The sequence below is a fragment of the Rattus rattus genome, chromosome 16 (genome assembly GCF_011064425.1).
Source record: "Rattus rattus isolate New Zealand chromosome 16, Rrattus_CSIRO_v1, whole genome shotgun sequence".
NCBI lineage: Eukaryota > Metazoa > Chordata > Mammalia > Rodentia > Muridae > Rattus > Rattus rattus.
In genome coordinates this window covers 32673425-32694755 of record NC_046169.1, presented here as the reverse complement: position 1 = coordinate 32694755, position 21331 = coordinate 32673425, and the positions used below count along the sequence as shown (strand labels likewise).

General features: G+C 51.6%; 1 protein-coding gene across 2 annotated transcripts in view; it reads right to left on the bottom strand.

Annotated features, from left to right (window-relative positions):
- Positions 1-462: 462 nt before the first annotated feature.
- The window catches only part of Ptpn11 (protein tyrosine phosphatase non-receptor type 11), a 59759-nt gene continuing 38890 nt past the window's right edge, over positions 463-21331 (bottom strand). Inside the window, exons 10-16 of one of the 2 annotated variants that reach the window (XM_032886360.1) lie at positions 19551-19682; positions 15558-15724; positions 14651-14718; positions 14068-14219; positions 7106-7218; positions 4589-4679; positions 463-4036 (exon numbers count right to left, since the gene is read on the bottom strand). In XM_032886360.1, coding sequence (XP_032742251.1) covers positions 4610-4679; positions 7106-7218; positions 14068-14219; positions 14651-14718; positions 15558-15724; positions 19551-19682 — 702 coding nt within the window. In that variant the 3' untranslated portion in view covers positions 463-4036; positions 4589-4609. The remainder of the gene's footprint in view (positions 4037-4588; positions 4680-7105; positions 7219-14067; positions 14220-14650; positions 14719-15557; positions 15725-19550; positions 19683-21331) is intronic. The other variant, XM_032886361.1, reaches the window with a different exon arrangement.

The window sequence follows — 21331 nt, the reverse complement described above, 5'->3', positions numbered from 1 at the left end:
CTAAGAAGTACCTACTTCAGTGTTTGGTAAACGGTTTCTTTCCGTCCGGTACATGCTGTGGTCAGAGGAAGGTGGCCGAGAGCTGGAGGCCATGGCTCGCAGTAGGAAGCCTGCCTGGAATACCTCAGTGAGAAGTTGGGGTGACTCGGTGATACAGACCAAACTTTTGCTTGAACATGACTTGTGCAGGGACCACCAATGTCCCCAAGGGCAGTGCTGTCCCTTGACGTGCACCTAAACACTACTCGGCCAACCCTGTTTCCCCGTCATCCCCACAGTGACCGGTTTGGGTCTTTATTCACTCCCGAGTCCTTCCAGCCGGAGCTGCTACCTGTCCCCTGCGTGCCAGGCCACTCACTGCTGTGCACAGTGCCTGAGGCACTCCGGGCCACCTGAGCTGCCACCGAACTTCTTCCCGCCACCCCCGAGACGTGACAGCAGAGCAAATGACAAACACTGTGATACAAGAAAATGGTTTTATTCTCACTTTTAGTTCCAGACAGCTCACAAATACACTGCCTCTGATGATACCCGGATGCACATACACTCATGACGCAGGTGGGGAGGCAACAGCTTGAGGTTTCTCTACACAAACTATTCTGTTAATGTCACTTAAAAATCCGCAGACTACACGATATGCGTGGGCAGAAGCCCGCTGAGTGCGTCTCCTGACACTAAAGTGTAATACACAGCAAACAGCCAACACTTACATGATTCACACCAAAATGATGACACCCAAAACACGTTCCTTTTAAAGGACAGGTTTATCAGTAAAATATTATATTTAATACTCTGCCTGATGCTTCCTATGCTGTGGGAAAGCTAAGCGTGAGTCTAGTCACCAGCTTCTTGGATGGGCCTTTCCCACTAGCTTTTAGTAATAAGAGTCACAATTAGGTCATAAATAAACAGGTATATTATTAATCCCATGATTGAGGTTTAGGAGGGGAAGTTGTCAAACTACTTTGATGCACAGCCAGGTTCTACAGCACCGACAGGAGCTGCTCTCTGCTTTGCTGTGTCCCGCACACCCTGCAAGAGCAGAGCTGCTAGCGATGGGAGATGCAGTAAACTCTACTCGGGAGTTTCTTTCCAAGAAGGGGAAGAGAGTCAACAAAATGGTGGGCTAGCGCAGACCCTAAGACAGGCATCTGAAACGATGTAAAATGTCCCCAGACAATCAACAGGAGCAGAGCCCACACTTCTACCTGTGTTTCCCTCCTGAGTGCACCTACCTCGGTCCTGTTGCAGGAAAACAGGACTCATGCTCTTGAACCCCCAGCAAACCCCTGGAAACAATGCTGAGCACCTCTGAGCTGCTGGCGGTACCATTTCCCAGCCCCAGTTTCCCATTAGAAAGGCACCAACTGCAATGGCAGAGGCAGCCTGGGGCATCAGGAAGGCCGCACACCGTGTGACAAGCATTAATACTCTCAAGTGAAGCTTTCTAGAAACCAAGGCCATGCGCTAGACAATCTCCCTACCCCACCCCTCCCCAAGTACAAAATCCTATGCTTCTAATTTAAAAGGCTCAGCAGTGAGGGGACCATGTGTGTCACATGTCATCTGCTCAGTGCTGGCCCTGTGCCATGACTTGCTCATGAACCACCTGTGCAACTTTCACCCCACTGTTTCAAATCCACACCTCCACACCTCCTCTTTCCAGAGTCCACAACACACCAACACACAGAGCGCCCTCCTCAGACCCTGCGACCACCTTCCATCACACTGACAGACCCGGGAGGATGGCCACTGGCTGGATTCTAGGAGGGAATCCGGAGGAAATCACTTGCTGTGCTGAACACGGGCCAACCACAGGTCTCTCTGCTCCAGGATCTCAAGCTGCAGGTAGAAATGTTAGCTCAGTAGATCAGCTGCTCAGCTAACCTCTGTGTGCTGGTGATAAACTCTGCCCTCCAAGTCCAGAGTCTTGATATTAGCAACAACCAACATAGTTCACTGTGACAATGTGCTATAAAGAGTGGGATCTGGGACCCGGCTGTGAACACTGACTGATTTCATTGCGGGCTCGCCGAGAAGACAGCAGTCTCCACATTCCGGCCAGGCCACGGTGTGCTCTGAAGCAACTGAATTCAGCGGAGAAGGACAAGGATGGATGCACATGCTCTAAGGAAACGGTGGCCCCTGTGCTCCCCAACTACCTCAGGCTACCAGGGAGTAGGAGGCCCCAGAAAGGGCAGCTGCAGGGCAGGTCCAGTCCTTCCTTTCAGGAACTGAAGCAAGAAGAGTGCAGGTGGAGCCTGTGCCATTGCTTGGTCATGAGCATCGAATCTGGAAGCTCTCGTCGAGACGTGCTCTCGAGGATCAACACTCGGGCAGAGGGACAGCTCTGGAGAAGGCACTTACGGCAGAACATTAGCAGATCCGCTGTTTGGCTAGGGCAGAAGCATCTGACTGGAGCTGACAGGAGGCCTGGCCAAGACTACCCCACTTCACCCTCAGCCAAGGCGCCGGAGAATGAGCTCCCATCTACTCACTCACCAAGTCTTCAGGTGCATGGTACAGCACACATGTGGTGACAGAAAAGCTGACTCAGAAGCTTCGAGAAGGCCCGCTGTACATTTCTCATCTGACACACAGCTTACACCAGCTACTATAAGCAGCCTGGGCTCTTGCTAACTACAGCCACTTGCTTCTATGGCACGGGCTGGGGCTATCTGACAGACTGGTGGCCCCAGAGCATGGGACCACCACTCCACACCTTGGGCTGAGCCTGTTTCTCTCACAGCAGCCATGGAAGAAGTCATGGTCGCTCCAGGCCTGAGTCTGAAGAAGGCCTGGCCACTTCTGCCTTTGCAACTTGGGGGACACATTAAGGACCAGCCATTCTGCTGGTGAGGCTACACAGACACCCAGGAGAAGAGACATGGAAAACACCACATTAAAACAGAAGCCCAGTGTCTTGACCATGTTGCCAACTTCCCAAGTGACCCTCACAGGACAGAGGGGCTCATGAAACCCAGGTCAGACTTGCTGTACTGAAGAATGGGGGTGGGGGACAAGTGAGGACCAAATACTGCTCACCCAGGGATCTTACCAATACTCCAGTACACAGACAACATGGTGGCTTTTCCCAGAACAGCTTCTCTGTCCACACCTGAAGCCAAGGAGTCATCTTCAGAGGAAAGACTTCTCACACGCCAGTTCCCAGGGCCTTTGAACCATGACTTCCTATCCCTATCCCTTGACCCTCTAATACAATGACTGAACGATCATTTCACTAAAGAAAAGAAGCCACCAAACGTGAACTGTCCTTGACCAGGTCAGTCTGTGTTGAATGTGCCCCAGCACGTGTCTGCAGGAAGCACAAGGATCCCCAGTGCCACGGTGTTGACAGAAGAGATGCTAAGGGGCTGCTGAAGGTGTGGTGGGCTCAGGCCATAAACGAGAGGCCACCTTCATGTCCCCCATGGCACAGTCAGTGTGGCACAGTCAGAGGCCCTCACCAGATGCAACCCTACAGTTTGGCCTCCCAGTCCCTGGGGTCCCTGGAACTAAACAGTGAGTCTCTGTGATGATGAGGGACCCTAAGCAGCCACCAGCCAGGGCACTGGGAGCCCCATGCAGGGCAGCAAGATGAACAGTGATTTTGGGGGAGGCTGTGCCTGAATTTCCCTAAATCCTTTCTTCTTACAAGGAGCCCATAACTCCTCAAAGAGAGAGGAAGAAAAAAAAAAAAAAATCAGGTCTTAACAGGTCTGTTAAGGTCATAAAAAGAAACAAACAAAATCCTGCCCGTGACTAGAATTTGAGTCCCACAATGTAGAAAATACAGAGCACAATTTAGCTGCTTCACAATTCAAAACCAATTCCATGACAATAGCACTGTCGACAACGCAGAGCAGTTTCTCCTTAGCTGAGGAAAGGAGGTGCCGGTTAGGCACGTGCTCTTCAAATGGTTCCAAACTTCGCTTCTCAAAAGGTAGTCAGTCAACCCCGGTGAGCTTCTGAACACGGGTCCTGGAAACTTTCTCGTCTATTCTTGACATTTTAGGGAAGGGGTGAAAGTTCACATCTGAGAAAGAAACAAGTTACAACTGTTAGGGAGTACACATCTAAAAGCATGGGAAGCTTTACACCTTCTTTGGGAGATGCTGGGCACTGAAACTAGCATGTCACACACACACACACGCACACATGCACACGCACACGCACACGCATGCTGAATAAATGCTTTCTGTTGAGCTACTCTGTCACTGACAGACATTTCCATGTGTGATACCATACGGCGTGTTTCTAACTTACCACAAAAGACAGGGAGGCATCTCACAGAGAAACGACTAAATCAAAACCCAGGGGAGCCTGGGACCCCACGTCCTCAGAGGCACCCCTGCTGTTGATGCCAAGAGGTCACAAACAACAGGGCATGTACCACCCAAGTCCACTCCATCCCGTGCAGCTAACTGATCTGACTTAATGAGCTGTAAAGCAAACCCGGCCTGGAGAGGGGCAGGCAAGGAAAGGGCCTGCACGACTCAGTCACAGGGCGTCTTGCTCTGGCACGAACAAGTCGCCTGCCTGTCTGGACCGCTGTGCTCGGCCCCAGGGAGAGCCTGGTATGTGATACCTGCGTGCTGCCACCCAAAGCTCATCTGAAACTCCTCTGCTGCTGCATGAGGCCCACGTTCTCATAGACTCGAGCGCTGTCCTCCCGCATTCTGTAGACAGAAGAAGGAAGACACTTACCTGACTGCCATGTCCAGCTAGGCCAAGACTGACCCCTCCTCACCCAGGAGCTGGCTCTCAAAACGGACATCAGACACAAACTATTATGAAGTTGGAAAATCAGCAGGAGCCCGGAATCCTGTCTTCTAGAGCGTGAATGGAGGGAAGGCAGCTTGGAGGGCAGTGAAGGAGTAGGTGCACACAAGACAGGGACTGTGGCCATTTCCACAGAGGCATCACAACAAGTGAGGGCTCCAGTCACCCTTAGAGCCTTGGATGAAGAACTAAAAGCACCCAAAGGCCTAGTCTCCTTCTGTAAAGAAGGCTATCAGCCGGCTGTGTGGACAAGAGGACAGGAGCTCTGAGCAGCCCTGGGGCCCAGGATCTCAGGTGTGCATCCTACATGGGACAGCACGAAGGCAGGTTGCCTGTCAGTCACTGGTGAGCTTTGTAGGAAGGGTGCTCACCCAGTAGCGTGAGTAGCGTGAGGTGCTGCTCCCCAGCAGGTTACTATAGCTAGCGATTTAAGACACCAGTATCTCCAGTCAGCCTGCTGGGGCAGAACAGAGCAGGAGGAGGGAAGGTGACTCAGGAGAGAACACCCTTCCCACATGATTTCATTTCTGTGTTTAACAGAGAGAGAATGTAAACACAGGCCTCTATCTGCTCTCTATCAGAGCTGTGTAGAGCCAATATTAAAGTCAGCGGGGCTTTAAAAGCCCACAGCAGAAGCAAACAAGTGGGATTCCAGGGGAAAGGAAAAGTAAATGTTAGGGCAGAGAGCAACCTTGTGGTACAGACAGCACAGCTGCTGGCCACGTGACTGGCTAACAAATACTGCCCTGTGTGTTTTACTTTAACCCAGGAGCTTGCAAAGCCCTTCTGGAAAGAACCAATGTGTGATGACTCTACTGGCCAGATGGTCCCTCTGTGTGCTATGCCTTGGGGTTTTCCTTTCCCAGGGTGCATGAGGGGTGGAGAAGCCATGGTGTGAGACATGTAAGTCTGGGCTCTTACAGACATCAAGCACTGGGGTGACAGGAGGAGCAGAGTGAAGGAAAGAGGTCACAGTAGACTTCAATCCTAACCTGGCCAAACAGCCTGGAAACTGTCACTTAAAATGCAGGGACCTGGGTCTCCTGGACTGTGAATGTGGTTTCAACTGGAGTCCTACTTCTCCCGGGAGTCTTCAGTAGCAGGCTACAAAGCACAGCTCAGAGGACTGGGGTGTTTTACCCCAAAGTGGCCTAAGGACACTGACTTCAAGAGCTATAAGCAGACTAACAGACAAAAGGAGGACGTGTAGACAGGCGCAGCCACGCTGCTGGTTCAATACTGTACCACCTGAGCTCTCCGAGCCACCGTACTGGTGAGTTCTCACAGTGCTGTGTCAGTGAAAAACCAGTGAGCACCAGGGGCTAATTTCCTTCTTTCATCCTAAGTTCAGTCCCTCTTGGAGTCTGACTGACAGAGCCTGGGCCCTTTCTGCTTCTGGGTGTGTCTCTAGTTCAACTCACACTCTGGAAATGTCAGTTTCCTGTCAAAGATGCACAAACCGTTAAGATGGCATCGTGTTGAATGCCTCTGGAACAAAACCTTTCCTGAGATCTGAGTGCTTCCATGAGAGGTATTCATTCTCCAAGCTGCAAGGTCAGCAGGCAGCGTGCTCTTACGGCTCTGGCTGCAGTCTGGGGCAAGCTGCCCTGTGGGCTGAAGCAATGAGCTTGAAGCAGCGCCATGCAGCAGCCACTCCTTAAGAACAATCTGTCTTCAGCAGCACTGCACCCCCTTCTGGCACTGCTTGGTGTGTGGAAAGAGCTTTGAGCCGTGTCCTGTCCCTAAGCCGTGTCCTGTCCCTAAGCTGCCTGCTGCTTCCTTTGCAAGATGCCCATTCGTAATGGCCCGCCATCTCCCACTAGGACGGCTGCCCCTGTGCAACTGTCACCTTGCTGGGTTTTGAGGGGTCTGTCTGTCTGTCTGTCTGTTTGAAAGAAGAACTCCTTTACTAGAGCAAAGCTAGGCCTGTAGGCTCTGACTTTCTGACCTTTGGTTTAAAAACTCTTATTGGCAGATCATAGTCCTGTCCACGCATAAATACAGAACTTATTTATTCTTACTCAGAGTCAGAACACACTGTAAGGACAGCATTGCTTCTGAAATAATGCTCACTGCAAAAGGAAAACACGATTTCCCCAGAGAACCCTTCCCAGCATGCTTAGGGCCCCACAGGGTCCCAGAGGGCCCAGCACAGGCCTACTGGTTAGGGGCCTGGAAACCCTGCCGAGACATCGTCCACACAGTCCCTAGAGAGCCCCTGCGCCTGACCGCCCCATGTACATCAGTGGGCAGCAAGCAAGCATGAGAGAGGAATACAGACAGCAAGCTTTGACCAGAGCTATGCTGCCGCATCACTACTTACTCTGCACAGGGTGGCGTTGGGGTGCAAGGTGGCAGGGGACTCTGATCGCCACTTGTCTGGTCCACCAGGGAATACTTAATATTGGTATATTCATGTCCTTTCCTTTTGCTTTTCTGAAAGTGGGAAAGAATACAAGTAAGAAGGACTGTGGACTCAACTTTTAGAAAAACACAGGAATAGAAGGCTATTTCATCAAAGGAAGAGAGAGAGAGAGACAGACAGATGGACAGGCTAGACTCTTAAGAACACTAACATGTTGACCAAACTGTCAGGAGCTCCCGGCCGGCCCAGCACCTGCAGGAGGAATGTGCTGTGAACACATCCCCAGGAGACCCGGAAGCCGGAGGGATGCAGGAACTGCCCACTGATGCAGGCCAGAGGCCTTCCTCCTACTGCACGAGCTCTAACCACTGTGTGCAGGGGTGGAAGGCACAATAATGCACTTTATTTATTTAGCAGTATTGGCGATGGCACCCAGAGCCCTTGTACCATGCTGGGCATGTGTTGAGCCAGTGAGACACTCCCCCAACCCTCCAACCTACCTCCTATATACCTCAGAAAAGACCTCCGCATCGGAAGATGAAATGGTGGGGCAAGGAAACCAGCAGAGAAAATCAACAGGAAGGTAATCTCATCCCACCATGTGCTTGCGTGTGTGAGAGGTGTGAGCGTGTGTATGTGAGAGGTGTGGGCGCTCACACATGCCACACCCGTGTAGAGAGCAGAGGAGAGCCCTGTCGAGTCCGCTCTCCATGCACTGAATATCCGTTGACAATGCATTTGTACTGAGCACGCGCAAACTCACCCTAAGTTCAAGGCCTGCCCGGCTACATGAAGACCACAGGTGGAGTGAGTAGGTTCTCTACAAAGCCAAGCCCTTTATACATGGGACAGGAGAGCCTACAGGCTTCATGTCTAAGACTAAGTCCCCTCGGATGCGGAGAGATGGACACACTATGCAAGGTGGCAAGGACCACTGAGCACCATTCATGGATGTGCTCCCAGGCCAAAGGCAACAAATCCGATCAAAGCGGGACTCTTCAGTGGCCACTCTCTCTTCACTCTGGACGCCTTCCATTCTGGGAGACGAAGCAGCGAGGAGAGGGCACTGCACACCCATGATCACAGCACCCAGGAGGAGGAGGCAGGAGGAACAGGATTCTAACCTCATCTCTGGGCTAGAGATAAAATAGCAGTTAAGAGCTCATGCTGCTCTTGCAGAGGACCAGAGTTCAAGTCCCAGCACCCACATATGATAGCTCACACCTGCCCAGCTATAACCCCAGCTAGAGGAGATCTGACACCTCTCCCTTCACAGGCACCTGTGTTTGTGTGCACATAGACACACACAGACACATGGTTATAAATAAGATAAACATAAAAGAAAGAGACCTTGTTTTAAATCCCATCTCTGAGACTGAAACTGGTAGGGCAGAAAGGTGGGGAGGAGAGAGCAAAGGATAAGGGGGAGGGGGACCCACAAAAGGAACTGGAGCAAAAGGAGGGAGAAGCTCCCCTGCTAGCAAAGCTGTCGGCATGGTTGAACCATGCTGCCCAGTGGATCTGCACAACTCTCTCCCTGTACAACAGTGATGTCACTCACTGACAGCAACCACCCATTTCTCCCTCACTTCTTGGAAACCAAAACCACTTATTTCTGCACAGTGACCAGTGTTTTCTGGGGAGGGGCAATTAACGTGGCCAGCAGGAACTATCTGAACAGTGAGAGCAGCCCAAGAAGCAGCTCAGAGTCGAGCATTCATTTAGGAAGACCGTCAGGTTAGCTGGTCCCGGTGCTGTGGCTGCCGTGTGGGGATGAGGTTCTATTTCACTCACAGGTGAGGGGAGTGCCTCCCTCAGAAAACCCCTGACTGAGCCTGCGTGCTTAGACTCATCCATGGGCACCTGGTGTGCAGGGGCAGGAGGCTAAGAGCGCAGTGACGCATCCTCCATGGGGACTCCTCTGACCTTTCCTAACTGTGCAGACAAGCTGCCTCTGAGCCTAGAGCCCTGGCCTGACTCCTTTCTGAACACCATGACTCCCTCCCCCCACACCCCATCAGGTACTCTTCCTGCTTCTGCTTCTCCCCATTCTGCCTCCCACCCTGCTCAAACTATTATCAGTTACCCTCCAATTGCCCAAGCCTGGCCCCACCATTCCACAGGAGGTAGGGTTCCCTCTTAAATTGGGGTCATTTTATACCACTCCTCTGCCTCCCCCTGCCCACAGCGTCCACAGAGCAGTGTATGACTCTTTCGCAGGGTCCTGTACCAGCCCTAAGGGGAAAAGTCCCCACAGGTGGGTACGTTTGGGGAGCTACTGGAACGTCTGACATGTGACCCATTAAACAGAAGTGGGCCCCTAGGTGCAGGGCTTGGATAGAAACTGAAAGCAAAGGAGTCTGCTTCTGTCTGTTCCCATTTCCCAACCCACAAGGATGTGGAGGGAAAGAGGGAGGGAGGGAAAGAGGGAGGGAGGGAGGGAGGGGGAGAGAAAGCAACTGCACACTCACACTCACACACTCACACATACACTCGCGCAAAGAAGACATGGGGCGGGGGACTGGAGAGATGGCTCAGTGGTTAAGAGCACTGACTGTTCTTCCAGAGACCCTGAGTTCAATTCCAGCAACCACATGGTGGCTCACAACCATCTGTAATGGGATCCAACACCCTCTTCTGGCGTGTCTGAAGACAGCCACAGTGTGCTTATATATAATAAATAAATCTTAAAAAAAAAAAAAGACACGGGTGACCCTGAAGACCATCAAGCTGAATGAGAAACACCAGACGCAGAAAGCTGAGCACCCCTAGACTTCTAGAAACTGTACTAAGGGCGGGGCTGTCAGGGACAGGAGACACTGATCACAGTTCGTATCCTCAGACACAGCATCTTCCATGACACTGGAGGCCTCGTGCTCAGCACTGGACTGGACATGGTGGGGCAAACTTGAACGCTGCTGAGAAGAGACCCCAAATCTCAGCACACACAGAAAGAAGTGGGCTGCAGGGTGCTGGGCGCACTAACCCACTAACCATGACAACCATCCCCCCGCATTTCCACACACAAAATACTCGGGGCACTTTCAATACACAGTCACAGGACTTTTGTTTTGAGGCAGGGTCTCACTATGTAGCCCAGAACTCACAGAAATCCCCCTGCCTCTGCTGTACTGGGATTAAAGGCCTGTGCCACCGTGCCCAGCTGGCCTTGATCCTAACTTCCCTGTGAGGAAACCTAACCACCATCTTCTCCACGAGGCAGAGCTGACCTGGCTGACTTGGATCAACCCAGTTAGCAATGAGGCGCTAACGCGGTGCAGAAGGGCAGGCACAGCACGCCTGGGTCTCCTCAGCTACAGGGTGTAACGACAGCTCTCTGGAATGTCCCAACTATGGAGCAAGAGCAATAGCGTGACATAGAAAACTATTCCAGATGAAAACAGGAAAGAAACTGAATGCTGTGCACGCCATGTGACCCTGACCACCAGCAAGACAGGCTGGAGAAATCTGAGTGTGAGTGCGGGCTACTTTAGCTTTCTGAGTCACATGTACGTCTGTGTGTGCACATGAGGACAGGTGCCTGAGGAAGCCAAATGAGGGGTGTGTGTGTGTGTGTGTGTGTGTGTGTGTGTGTGTGTACGCGTGTGTGTAGAATCCCTTGAAGGTGGAGTGCTGGGAACCGAACTCGGGTCCTCTACAAAAGCAGTGTATCCTTAACCTCTGAGCTCTCTCTCCAAGACATATGTTTGATTTCTTGTTTGATTGTGCTTTTATCAAGGGAAGGGCTAACATAGCCCAGGCTAGACTGGAGTTCCCAGTCTTCCTGCCTCAGCTTCCAAGTACTCAGGCTACACAAGTGTTTAGACATGCCCGGCAAGCTTGTGTGTAGTCCTGGGATGGACTCTGGTAAGGGCGCTCATCCCGGGCAATGCTCCAGCCCTGACCTGTAGATTACACAGAGCTTTCAGTTCGCCTCCTCAACTTGGTAACCGAGTCGTGACTACGTAACAGAACATCCTTTTGTAAATCATGCACCAATACACTCAGAAGCAGAGAAGCGTGTACAAACATTCCTTTCAGCTGGGCACTGGCAGTGCACACCTCTAATCCCAGCACTGCGTGGGCAGAGGTAAGCAGATCTCTGTGAGTTTGAGGCTAGCCTAATCTACAGAGTGGGTTCCAGGATAGCCAGGGCTACACAGAGAAACCCTGTCTTGAAAGAACAAACAGAAGAGGCACTCTTAATAAGCAAGTGGCCCAGGACTGACTGTCCCCATAGTGCTCTGTCCTGCCCTCTGTTCGCCTGTCTGTGTATCTCTTTCTTGCTGGCAAGTGTGTGTGTTTTGTCTGTCTTTGTCTCTCTGTCTCTCTCCCCTTCCTTTCCCACGGTTCTCCACCCAACTGCCACTTTCTTGTTTTCCTTCACCTTCTGTAGCAAATTCTTTTATTCCCAAAGGACTTAACTCATCCCAAGTTGGAAAATTACTGCATTTTGAAATAATTCATTATCCTAAATGAGTTTTGTCCTGTTGCTTAATTTAGGAGTCTGCCGGGCTTGGCTGGAGCCGCAGTGGAGCAGTTAAGGGTACAAAGTGTTTCTGCAGAGAAAAGCTCAGGTCCCCTCGGCGACACTGGGCAGCACACATCCTGGTCCAAGGGCTCCAAGGCCCTCCTCCTTCCACACGGACACAGGCTCATACGCATTTCAAGCTATATTTAAAAATAAGCAGGGAGGGGGTGTTGACTGTCCTGTGTGCAGCTGACTGTGTGCAGTTTTCTTTTTCATTGTTTTGTTTTTGCAACAATGTCTATATAGCTCACACTGACCTGGAACTCAATACACAGCAAACGATAACTCTGCATTTCTCACTCCTCTGTCTCAACCTCTCAAGGGCTAAGATTCCAGCCACACGCCACCACTTCAGGTTTACGTGGAGCCATGCCATGGCTCTGTGTGTATTAGACAAGTACTGTACCAAGGGAGCTCACCCCAGCCCAAGCCATGTATGTACAGAAACGTATGTTTATTTCTGAGACAAGGCCTTGCTGTGTAACTCTGGCTGTCCTAGAACACACTATGTAAACAAGGCTGACCTTGAATTCATAAAGACCAGTCTCATCTCTAGATGCTGGGCTTAAAGGCGTGTTCCACCACACCAGACCACACCACACCACACCACACCCGTCCTGTATTTATTTTTAAGAACCAAAGTTCCATATCCCCAAATCAGAGTTAATACAATTACCCAGTGCTAACACATGCTAGTATTAAAAATAGATTAGCTGAATGAATGAGTGCATGTATGAATGAATGGATGAATGAGTGAATGAATGAATGAATGATGAGTGAGTGCAAGCTAGCATTCTTCAGGTGGGATCAGCAGGCACTCTCACTTGCTAACATGTAAGTGATCAAAACACATGCTTTGTGTCCCCATCAGTAAACACTCCTTCCCCCCAGTCAACCAAGTTAGTAAGGTTTTTTTTTTTTCCCAAATTATTTCCTAAGCCCAACTTATAGCCTCAATCTTAGTAGTCTTATCGAAGAGAGGACTGCACAGTAATAACAAGGCACCAAGTAAAAGGCGTGAGGAGCAGCCAAAGTCCTTCAATTCTAACACAAATGCAGCCCAAGTGAAACAGGGCTTCTCCCTGTGAGATGACAGGGTCTCCTGAATCGCTCCTGGCCAGGCTAAGCAACCGTGGGCTGCCTCTTTAAGTTTATTCTCTGAGCATAAACTAGGAATGGTCCCAATTAAGTGTAGCTGGAGGACATGTGTAGAAGACCTTCAGGGTAGCCTCACACTCAGAGGTGCGGAGGTGCAAGTCAACAGTGCAGCGCTAACTTAGTGTGCATGGGGCTCAGGTGCAGCTCGGCGACACTTCTGATGTAGCCTGCATAAGGCCCTGGGTTTGCTCTTTGACACCACCAAAAATTTGTTTATGTTGAATTCATATTTAAAAAACTAAAGTTGGGGATGGGTGGCTTGTCAATCAATCATGTGACCTCAGTGTCTGTGCACACTCGGTTTCTCAACATGTTTTTGCCACTCTACACGGTGTCTTTGTACCTAAACTCAGGAAGGGCCTTCCCTCTGGCTCTCAAGCTCTCTCTATTCTTCCAGGCCAGTATCGTGGCGCGCACCTTCAATCTCGAATTTGGGAGCCAGAGCGGGTGCATCTCTGAGTTCAAGGCCAGCCTGATCTACATATTGAGTTTCAGGTCCAGCCAGGGCTACACAACCAGATGATCACTTTCTTTTTTTTTCTTTTTTTTTCTTTTTTTGAAAGCTACTCATTAAGAGACAGCCTGGCACACTGTGACACGCACCACGTCCCCTCTCCTGGGCTTTTTGGAAAGCAACAGCAATAAAAAGGACAGCCATGGTTGGTGTTTAGAGAGCACCCATCTGCTGTAGCACAACAGCGTTTGGAGGGGACAAGAGAGGCTCCCCAGGAGAACGTCTCCCTTCATCTGCCTTCGCTTGGCGCACCCTAATTGACTGGGCTTTGTGTCTGTTCTGAATAGCCTCACATGGAAAGGCTCCAACTGCACACTCTTCATTATGCAGAGCTTATTAAAATTGAAATTCACTGTTTCAATGCAGCCAAATTAGTGGCTCAAACTGCCATGCTCTATTAAAAATAAGGCATTCATTTTACAAGACGGAATCAGGATACATCAGCCTAGAGCAAAGCTGAGACGGGCTGGAAACTGTAGGCCCTGAGCTCTAAGCCTAGCATGTAAAAGTCGCTTCCTTTGTGGGTGGCAGAGCCTTGCCAGCTCATGATGATGGCTCCACACTCCCTGAACTGGGAGGCAGTGGATGGTGACACAGCTTCAGGGAGGCCAACTGTTAACATTTCCCCAGTGAAGAGACCCCGTGCTCTGGCGCTAAGAGCACAAGTCCAGGAGCCTGGACAGGAGCTGAGCCCACGTGTCAGCCCCCACTCCATACCTGCTCCTCCTCGATCCTGCGTTGCAGCGTCTCTATGTAGTGCTGGACGGCCATGTAGATGAACCGGTACTGTGCTTCTGTCTGGACCATCCCTGACCTCTGGGACCGTACCATCTGAATGGTTTTAGGAACGTCGATGTCACAGTCCACACCTGCAAAGCACAGACCGTGGAGCCACAGGAGCACACAGAGCTAGGGTAAGCCGCTGGGCACTGGACTCCATAGCAGGAAAGGCACAGCTCGCCCTTCCCTCAGCACCAGCCACGCATGAGGCTGTGGGGCAGGACTCCTGAGCCAATGCTCACAACAATGTCAGAAATGCTGGGACAAAGTGAGTGGGTCAGAAGCCCCTCCCTTCCCGAGAATGCCACCCCACAAGTGAGGGGATGAGTGGCAGGTGACAGGAGAGAGACAGAGCTAGGACACTGTTTTAGAGCAAAGTTCATTGAAAGTGGATCTCATCTGGATTTCCATGACTGTTTCTTTCTCCTGCAAACCCTCTCTCCCCGACTATTTTTCTTGGCACTCTCCCGTCACAAACTAGAAACAGGAACTGCGGCTTCTTGTCCTCCAGATGACCTACCTTTCTCTCGGATGATGTCAATAAGGATATCAATCACAATGAACGTTCCTGTCCGGCCAATCCCAGCACTGCAGGCAGAAGAGTAAAGAGCAGGGAAGTCTCACTCAGAAGCACGTTATCAATGCCTACAGGCTCTGCTCTGGGTCTACAAGGTGTATCTAGAAACAGCTACTATCACCTCCCCGGCCCGTCCATGGGGGAAGTCCTGGCGTAAGCCTCTAGGGAGCGTCTGGGGGGACGATGCCTCTGAGGCTGGGGAGGGGTACGAGGGGAGGTTTTCCATGAGGTGCACAGTGCTGAGCCTGGAGGCCCTGAACAACACGTGGCATCCTATCTCTACCCCCAAGTTTCATACAAGTTTTACTTGAAAACAGTTGGACAAATTATGGCTCTTCTGGGCTTAGATACTTGCCCACAGACTTGTGGCTTCCTGTATCGAAGGCCACAGCAGATATTCAGAGGAAGAAATGTGTGTCCGTTTCTTTCTTAAATAGCCAAAACCTAGCTGCAAAACCCACATTTATGGTGGTTTTAAAAAGACAAAAAACAAAAAAACGAAACAGTACCGCAACATTCTGGAGGCAGAGGCAGTGGTCAACCTGGACCACACAGTGAAATCCTATCTCAAAATAACAACAAAAAGTGACCAACGAGGAAAGCCTCACCCATTTCTGGACTGGCTCCGCATATGAATGAGAATGAGGAAACCAAAGCATCCCTCATAACCAGACACTCCGCTGTGGTGGCCCTGGGGCAGCCTCCACAAAGGCCTATGTGGGAAGGGACGGCCTCTGAATGAGCAGCATGCACAGTGCTGGGAACGGCGCGTCACATCTCCACGGAGAACACGTGACTCCCGCACCCCTAAGTTAAGGAAACTATTAAAGGAAACCAAGCTGGCTGTCACCTGCAGTGAACCACGACAGGGCCTGCATCCACGATGCTCTCCTGCTTGTGGTGGACCTCCTCCAGGAAGTCCAGCACACCTCCAGGGTCACTAGGCACGCCGTGGTCTGGCCAGGTCCGAAAGTGGTACTGCCAGACGGTTCTCTCTGTGTTTCCCTGGAGTAGAGCCAAGAAAAGCCAGAACAGAATGAAATAAACCAAGGGCTGAGGAATCGTGGCCGCTGAGCTTTCTTAGCACCTTCCAGAATGGAAACCCATTCTCTGGCCCCAAGAGTGCTTCTCTGAGAATTAATGGGTCAGCCTAGAAGGAGCATCTGCCTGTCAGGTGATGTAAGACATCCAGGCTAGGCAATTTGTGCTGGCAAAATGTAGCCAAGGCACAGCCCTGAGTCATCGGAGCCGGCCATATTCCCTGACTTCCTCAGTCAGACAGCACTCACCTTCAGAGGCCATGAGGGATCCTTGCCCTCCAGGCCTCACGCAGGCACCCACACCCATCACAGCCAGAAAATGGACTTTGTGAATTAGATGGTGAGACCTGGGTTCAAATCCCAGGCAGACCCTTACTATAGTCACCGCTACAAACTCGACCCCCAAATGCATTTGCAAAGAACTGTTTCTCACACAGGGACTAAAGGAGCTGAACAATGGGCTCTCTCAGCTAACAGGAAGTAATGGTGGGGACTGAGAATATACTGGCTGATCTTAGTGACAAGCAGGGATCAACAGACAGAGGCACCAGGACCATTTCGGCCACAGAAGCTCAAAGCTGGTCCAGAGGAAAGGAAAGGAAGAAGAGAGGGCAGGAAGGGCAGAAGGTGTGAGGGAAAGAGAAGGGGAAGGCGGGGGTCTCAGAGGGAGGGAGACTTCAATACCAACCAACACTGGTGAACCTCCTTACATCCAAGGACTCTTACTGCGATTAAAAAAAAATCTCCTGTGTGCTACATGCATCTAAATTGCTGATGACATGGAAAACTAGCTTTGTTGTCACTAAGTGACCTGACACCCAGGCAGTTTCATGGGTCACAGACAGGTCAGCGAGAGAGAGCGAGCGCACATGGACGCGCTGCATGGCAGCACCCCTTCTTAGCCAGGCATCGCTGCTCATCAGTGCTGTACAGCGGGTGATTTGTCATGGCCAGGCGGGAGCCGGAGGGATCCATGTTGGCCTCCAGGCCAGGAGAAAAGTGAAGTGCGCCACCATCACAAGATGGAGCAAGACCTGCAGCATTCTGTGTCCCCAGAGACAAGCCACACAGCACTGTCACTCCTTCCCGAGGAAGGAGGGGTGCTGAACAAGATGAACAGCTTCTCACTAGCACTGCCTGCTGCTCGGAACACTGACAAGTCGTGAGGTGTCACGAGGGGACTGGCAAGGCAGCTCAGCAGGTAAAACACCTGCCATCAAACCTGACGAGGCCAGTGCTATCCTCGAAAACCTCATGGCAGACGAGAACCAGCTCCTGAAAGCTGTCCTCTGACCTCCACAGGTATGCCAAGAGGCACACCTCCCGTGGCTCGCCCTCACCATGTACACACCCCTCAGAGAGCACTCTGAACAGATCCTTTCTGCTCACCATCAGCCCCAGGCTCTGTTCTCCCTCCTCCCAGCACTACAGGAGAAAGCTGTGGCTGGACCCAGCCCACCATGGCACACTGGGTCACAGCCCTCTGCCCAGCCTCCCTGATATCTGCACTTCCATGGCTCAAAGAATTCCCACAGAATCCCTGCTGTCCCTCATGCAGCCTACTCTGCAAGTCTGGGGGCTACAGGGTCATCCTGTGCTCACTACCACCCAACCTATCACTTCCTCTACAAGAATCCCAAGGCAGCCTCTGCTGTCCGGCTCTCCTGCTGCCACCACCACCACCACCACCCCAGGCCAATTCCCACCATCTCCCCTCACCACTCTAGACAGCCTCCAACTGGTCCTAAGCTCTCCCTGCACCAGCCTCATCCCCTCCAGTGCTGAGGGTCAGAGGGTGAGTGCTCAGCTCCCGCTGTGGCTGCCTGGTCACAAGGTATGTATCCATTCCTCTCCTGACCCATCCTCAGCATACTGCACCTTGGACTCGGCCCTAACTGCACTCTACAGTGACATATCAGGGCATGTGATTCAAAGTCATCTAGACAGTGCAATGTAACCCAAGAGAGTGGAGACAACACCTGTGTTGTCTGTCCCCAGCAAGCAGCACAGTGCTAGAAACATATGTGCCCTCAGAACTCCTGACACCCGATGGAGAGGCCTGATCAACAGCTCTGCTCAATGCATGCACACAGCAGTCTGCTCTGGCTTCTCACACTGGCCACAACAACGCTGTCCACTCAGACTCAAGCTCTGAGACACCTCTGGTCTGTCTCCCTTCCCTCCAATAGCCTAACTGTCCTGACCCCTGCAAATGCCTTTCCAGAGGCCCAAAACTCACTGCTTCCATTCCATTCCCAAGCAAAGGAATAAGTACAGCAGGAAAGACCACTGCTGAAGACATGAGAGCAGGCCAAAGGCCTGGACCAACAGAGACCTCCTAGTAGGCCTCATGGCCAGGAGGAATATCCCATTCCACGGGCTGCAGAGACCTCCCAGATCACAGCTGTATACATGCTCACTGGGCACAAGAATTGAGACAAGTTCCAAACGGTGGACAAAGCTCAAAGCTCGTAATACAACATCCCCAACAACATCGCAGAGAGAACTAGTTCCCACAGATGGCCCTCTAACCTGTGCATGCATACATGCATGCACATACACACACACACACACACACACACACACACACACACACACACATATACACGGTAAATGTACAACTGAATAAATAAACTTCAATACTCAGGAGTCAGGCATTGGGGGCATGCCTTTAATTCCAGCACACTGGAGAGAGAGGAAGGTGAATCTCTGTGAGTTTGAGGCTATCCTGGTCTATGTACAAGTTCCAGGCCAGCCAGATAATCAAAATAAAATAAAAATACTCAGACAGTCATGGCGACACACACCTTTAATCCCAGCACTAGGAAGTCAGAGGCAGGAGGATATCAGTGAATTTGAGCCCAGCTTGTCTATGTAGCCAGTTCCAGGCCAGTCAGGGATACATAGTGAAACCCTACCTCAAAGTAACAGTAGTGGTAGTAATAATAATCATCTTATTTATAACATTACTAAGTATTATAAGTAATAATTAATTTATTAATTTTTAAAGCTATTTCCAACAAGACCTAACCCAAGAGTACTTCTGCACACCCTCCCCAAGCTCTCCTGCCCAGTACCCCATTCCTGCGGTCAGGATATCAGTATGCAGCTCAAACAACTCCGGAGCCCAGAAGGCCACTCGGAGGCCCAGCTCACTCCAGCGGGAGTGCCGCACTCACTCAGGGCATCGCTATCTGAGTGCAGGGCTTCTCAGCGTAGCTGGCCTTAATCCATGAGGACGAAAGTGGTTTCTTCATCCAGGAGTCCCCAAAGAAATCAAACAAGGCTCTTCTTAACACACAAAATGACTCCACACCAAACCCATTCTGTTTTGGAGTCAGCCCCTTCAGGACTGATCTGAGCCACAGCCAGGGAGGAGAGCTATGGCACTAACCTTGATCACAGACGGCCCTGGGACAGCTGCTGCTCCTCCTACTTGGAGCCTGTTGTGCCTGCACGCATGGCCCCTCTGGTTGGCAACTCAGCAAGTGTCACCTCTCAGAGGCCTTCCCTCCCTACCCTGTCTCATGTCCCAGTCACGCTTGAAATCACAAGAGCTGAAGGCCAGGAAGCTGGTGGTTACCCTTACCCCACCTCTCCAGGCTCTGTGAAGGCAGGGCCTGTGCCTTTCTTGCTTACAGGCACGGTAGAGCCAGACTGGGCCCAGCATCTATGAGGCACCCAATGGCACTCAATCAGTGAGTGACAGGACACAGGACAAAGGCTGAAATGTGGGCGGAGCACCACAATGATTGCGAACCATGGGCAGCTACTTGGTGTTTAGAATCCGACAATATACTTACTTGTCCGACCTTAGAGAGTTTGAGCTCCCGTAAGGTGTAGTCATGCGCAGCACTTTCTCTGACGTTCCTCACACGCATGACGCCGTACTCTTTGAGTGCACACTCATCAGGCCAGTACTTGACACACTTGCTCTGCAGGAAGCAGAAGGAGCCAGTTAACATCCAAGCCTCGTGAAAGCCCGGGTCTGCAATGAAGGTCCTGTCTTCCCAGGCCTCCTGGTGACAGCAGCAGGGTCCAGGCCTGCCTCGTCCTCTAGAAGGCCCACAACAGAGGAATGCAAATAGGCGGCCACAGGGGAGGAAGACAGGCTGGCCTCATCCCCGCCCCGCCCCGCCCCGCCCCGCCCCGCCCCGCCCCGCCCCAGAGCAGAGCGGAGCAGAGCCAACACCTGCTTATTCAGCTCTGAGGAAGAAACAGGCAAAGACGTCCCCAAGCAAGCAGAGCTTGCAATCCCAGCACTCCAGTCACTCTGAGGGGATAGAAGGTGGGACTCTGGGGATGGGCAGATGGCTGCCATTGTCCTATCACCGTGTCCGTGATTTCTCTGGCCCAAGTGTGAGCAGCTCGCTCAGAGTGGCAGCCAGGGTCTGAGCCAGCTGCTTTCTCTACATCCAGGCTCATCTGACATGGGCCACAGCTGCTTCCCAGAACTGAGAAAACAGTCTGCAATGGCTGCTGGTTTCAGGAACAGATAGATGGGACAAGCACGCACCATTACTAGTTTTGGGAAGCAGAGACAGGCAGGTCTCTGTGAGCTCAGGGCCAACCTGGTCTACATAGCAAGTTCCAGGCCAGGCCAACCACAGCTGCATAGTGGGATCCTGAAAGGCAGACTGAAAGCTGAGTGTGCACACTTGTAGTCCCTGAAGGCAGAGGCAGGAGAATCACGTCAAGTGTAAGTCTGGGCTGCTCTGGGTAGTAACAGGCCAGTCAGAATTATATAGCAAGACCCTGTCTCAAACCAAACAAACAACAGGGCAGGCAGCTGAGGAAGACAGTAACAGTGACAAAAAGGAAAGAGGTCTTGTCCAGTTGAGGAACAGTTCCACCATGTACCTATGAGGAGCCCAAGACAGAGCATGCTCTGTTTGTCTTCCCGGAAGCAGTCACCCCAGACACCCACTTTCTAAAACCACCCAAGTGAACGCCAGCAAGGAACCAGAATAGAGCACCTTACGGGTGATGAGAACCGAGGACCGCTAGCTACAGAGCAGTGGTTAAGGCGGGGAGGGAGCATGGCAGAAGGAGCAGCTGATGGTGTGATCTCGTACTCTGTGTGTAACAGTCTAGTTGGATTTCTATCATTGCCAATGTAACGGTGCTGTTTTCTGGCCAATCAATTCGGAGGATTTCTCTGGTCACTAAAGAGACCTCATCAGAGAACACAAAATCATCTTGAAAAGGGACATTTTAGCTGAGTCAACACCTGCAACCCTCTGCCCAGTTCTGTGCGTGTTTGCAGGGCTACTACGTAGGAGAGCTGCCACAGTCTGGGTTTCCTTCTGTGCAGTGAGAGACACGGGCTGTAAACCAAGGCTACTGTGTGCACTGCCAGGGTGACATGGGAGACTGGGTAGAGGAGGTGAGGACTGGAGCTGAGCACAGGCCCAGGCCCATCCTGCACAGTCTTTCTGCTCTGGAGTTTCCAACTGTACCTCCAATGGTGGCTGACCCGATTCCTCTGACATCTCCATCAAGCAGGAAGCGGGAACTGGGCAGAGCCCAGGAACTCAGGACACCTGACATCACTGCTAAAGGCATGCAGAAGTACACCAACCAA